The sequence below is a fragment of the Limulus polyphemus genome, unplaced genomic scaffold (assembly GCF_000517525.1).
Source record: "Limulus polyphemus unplaced genomic scaffold, Limulus_polyphemus-2.1.2 Scaffold828, whole genome shotgun sequence".
NCBI classification, from domain to species: Eukaryota; Metazoa; Arthropoda; class Merostomata; order Xiphosura; family Limulidae; genus Limulus; species Limulus polyphemus.
Genome location: NW_013666438.1, coordinates 324,686 through 328,789, shown reverse-complemented (window position 1 = coordinate 328,789; position 4,104 = coordinate 324,686). Strand labels below are relative to the sequence as shown.

Here is a 4,104-nt window from a genome sequence, read left to right as displayed (position 1 = left end):
GTAAATATACATGTTAGATACAATACCTTGATAATTATCTATTAGACATATACATGTTAGATACAATACCTTGATAATTATCTATTAGAAATATACATGTTAGATACAATACCATGATAATTATCTATTAGAAATATACATGTTAGATACAATACCGTGATAATTATCTATTAGAAATATACATGTTAGATACAATACCATGATAATTATCTATTGTAAATATACAGGTTAGATACAATACCATGATAATTATCTATTAGAAATATACATGTTAGATACAATACCTTGATAATTATCTATTGTAAATATACATGTTAGATACAATACCATGATAATTATCTATTAGAAATATACATGTTAGATACAATACCATCATAATGTTCTACCTTGAAAAACGTTTTAGTAGATCCAGAATTTAAGCATCCATATTGGATTGATGACTGCGCAGCTAAATCATCGGCACCCTCGATTGGTGATTTCAACCTCTGTATTGTTAAAAACGCTGCGAGATTAGCAGTATACGATGAAATCATTATTAGTGTAAAAAACCACCACATAGTAGCTATAACACGTGTTGATATTGCTCTGGGAAAGAAATGTTATTGTGCATTTGTTAGAAAATATTCATCCTTCATATCAACTAAATTATCAATCATAATTATTTAACCAGTAGGATATAAAATACCAGAACTCATCCAAAGATACAGGAAATTTATTGTTTGTCTTAGTTATATTTCCAGGAGTAACTGAATTAAATGTGAAAAAAAAACACACACTTTTAATGTGCAATATTGTTTGAAAGATTACTTATCGTGTAAGTTGTTAAGAAATGTTAAATACCTTGAAAACATTTCAATTTCTAGCACCAAGATTACGTAAACAAAGCATATCTTATTTAAATGCACTGAAAATTAATTTTACTCACATGCTAGCACTGACGAAATTATACACTCATAAATATCCACACTTATGGATAGCAATAATCCTTACTGTCCAACCTATAATGACTCAGTTATTTAGAGAAAGGTTTTTATTTTATCCAACATTTCTATTTTCGCAGTCAGTCGCAAGCTACAAACGTAATGTGTGTTTATATATATATATCCAAGAATGTTTGAGCGAAAACTCTAAAATTATGGTATTACTCACGTTTCATGTTTTTATCCTTGCATTCTGAAATTGAACTTACATTCAGCTCCTAATTTACACATCACAGTGTAACTCACCAATGATTCTTGGGACACTTTATTTTCCCCCTGTTTATGAAATTAGCGCCTACTGTTTGAGCCAAAGCATAATTTTGGTTGTTTTTTTCTCCCAAATGTTTTTGTTAAAATCTCGTGTATTTTTTGTGTGTTATATAAACCCAAGTCATCTGCATTGTAATTATTATTGTTAAACTACACTTTTAAAAGGAAACAACTCACACAGAGAAGTAATATGCTGATAAGATTATTGTTATTAATATTACATCCATTATCAAATAGCTTACATAGGATGGGAAAGAGGATAACCTTTAAGAATAACAATCGGTGAGAAAGAACCGGAAATATTAATGACACTCTTTTTGAGCTGAGCTTTGCGAAATGAACTCTGGGAACGAGAGTAACTGAATAAAGGGGTAGTGTGTATTTTTTTAATTATTAATCGATGTTCTTTCTCATTCACTGCTGATGAAGCATGCTTTCAAGAATAATGTCTATTTCCAGCTAAAAAGAAGCAGGAAACTGCCTCAGCTAAGAGACGCAGATTAAATTCATTGCCTCATTCCGCTAACGCTAAGATTCGTCTCTATCGTAAAATTTCCAACAAATGAAACGAGGAAAAGAAGATTTGTTCGTCAGTTTTTCTAATTTCTGAGTAGAGTTAATAGAAAGTAATAATAAACAGTTGGTGTTCAAATAAATAAAAAACGATATGATATTAATCCTAACTCCAATTCTGATCTGGAAATGACCTAAATAAAATTGATACAAATTATATATCACGGAAATGATCTAGTTCATGACAGTTGTTGCTCACTTAGTTTGATAATATAAGTAGAGTTTCAAATATGACTAGGTTTGTCAAATGCCTAATGCCTTGATATTGATCAAAAAGCTTCGTCGACACTGGACTTAGCAAATATGACGTGGTTGACATAATGTTATACGTTATTCTTTACTTTTACTCATACGTTCCTAAAATCTGCTGGCCGTGATCGCTACTTGCTTACGATACAAGCACTCAGTTCATTGTTTGATACTGAACATTTTTATATTAATATATTACGCTTTGAAGTTGCTTTCATCAGCGGCGAATAATGGCGAAATACAGGTTATTCTTAAAGCCATTTTCAAGCATATTTTACATTTTTAACAATCAAATTTTGTGCACACTCAATTCTCCTCTTCATATTCATAACACGAATAGAAAAATGCTTGAACCTTTTTTTTCTATTGCTGGACAAACTTGGAGTACAGAAAATTTAGAAACTTTCTAGAAAACTTCAAATGGGATTAGGATAAAATGTAGGCAACATTTTCCATTTTCCATTCTGGAGAAGACTAATTAGCATGCATATTTAATACATTTTTGTTTGTTTGAAGTTATTCACAAAGCTACACAATGAGCTATCTGTGCTCTGCCCACCATAGGTATCGAAACCCGGTTTCTAACGTTGTAAGTCCGCAGACATACTGCTGTGCCGCTGGGGGGCTATTTAATACATAATGAGCAAACTATGTAATAAACAGAAAACATGACAATCGTTTTGTTTCTTCTTTTCCTTTTATATTTCACCTATAAAACTACCGTTTTGTTTTATATATATATTTTAAAAATAGAAGTATTTACACGAATAAAATTACACTGTTTTGTGATAAAACGACTTGTTAATGTTTTTACACAAGTTTGGACTTTAAAGGAGTTTGGCAACAAAAAAATCGGATAATCAGTTAAACTATTATTAAGTGACATAAGAAACTAATGCAAAATTGATGTGACTAAATCCCCATATCTACGACATGAAAAAAACATTGGAAAAACTAAGGTTATTTGTTAAAGAACAATTTATCACCCGAAATAACGAATGATTGTGATGATATTATAAAGACACGAACTCTTTTAAAACTAAAAACATTTCTCACTCACGCAAATCTTTAAACTTGGAAAATTAATATGTTCAACAGATATAAAAATCCAGATAATTGAAACTGAAAATTATCCGCTTACTTCCGTTCCTCTTGAAGTTTTAAGTAATGTAATGCAGACCATAAACATTTCTGAATTTACAATATAATCTTAAGTTATAAAACACACTTTACATACTTCGGAGCTACCTCAGTCCCTTGCTGCATCAAGGATCCTATAGTGAACCAGAAACTATTGAGCAAGGTAAACTGATTTTCTAAGACACCCGAGTCTTGATCACAGGGATGAGAAGGCACCCACTCGTAAGGCGTTAGCCGTGCTAGCATAAAGAGAAGTATACTAACACCCAAGTAGGCTGTAGCCATATAGATCCACACTTCCAAGGAGAGAGGTGATAAGAAAGAAAATAAATTCGGAACCTTTTTCATGGGTTTCCTGAAAAGAATACTTATTCCTAGATTCATGAAGGGCATTGTGAAGTCTACGGCTTCTTCTCGTTCGTAAGTAATGGTCAAATCAGCAAGAACCAAATCAGCTTCCTTAAATAAAACGAAAATCAAACTAAATCAGCATTTTTATTAAGAAAAATACAACTCAAACTAACTCAATTAAACTATATTGGTGAGAAATATACCCTAACTCTTTGAACAGGGAAATAGGTAGAACATACTTAGATTTTAAATAAGTAAAAAGGTATGCTAGTTTAGCTTTTGTTTTTAATATATTAACAATAGGACTAACCAAATTTCTCTGTTGAAAGAGCGAGAGAGTGAGTTAAGTCAGCCTTCTTTCATGTGGAGAAAATATAGCTAAATCAACTTTATTAAACTAATAAAAGAAAATAGAGCTAAACCAAAATATTTCATAAATGCATAGTGGATTTGACATAAGATACTACGTCAATAGACAACTACATGTTTTATTGACATAGTATAGATGGGTGAGATGTCTGACTCAGGAAGTTTTATGTGA

The 4,104-nt window shown here is 31.2% G+C and overlaps 1 protein-coding gene across 5 annotated transcripts in view; it reads right to left on the bottom strand.

Annotated features, from left to right (window-relative positions):
* Positions 1-4,104, bottom strand: part of LOC106460751 (glutamate receptor ionotropic, kainate 2-like) — a 24,110-nt gene that overhangs the window by 9,413 nt on the left and 10,593 nt on the right. For all 5 annotated transcript variants that reach the window (XM_022387524.1, XM_022387525.1, XM_022387523.1 and 2 more), the window contains exons 9-10: positions 3,310-3,671; positions 387-585 (exon numbers count right to left, since the gene is read on the bottom strand). In XM_022387524.1, coding sequence (XP_022243232.1) covers positions 387-585; positions 3,310-3,671 — 561 coding nt within the window. The remainder of the gene's footprint in view (positions 1-386; positions 586-3,309; positions 3,672-4,104) is intronic.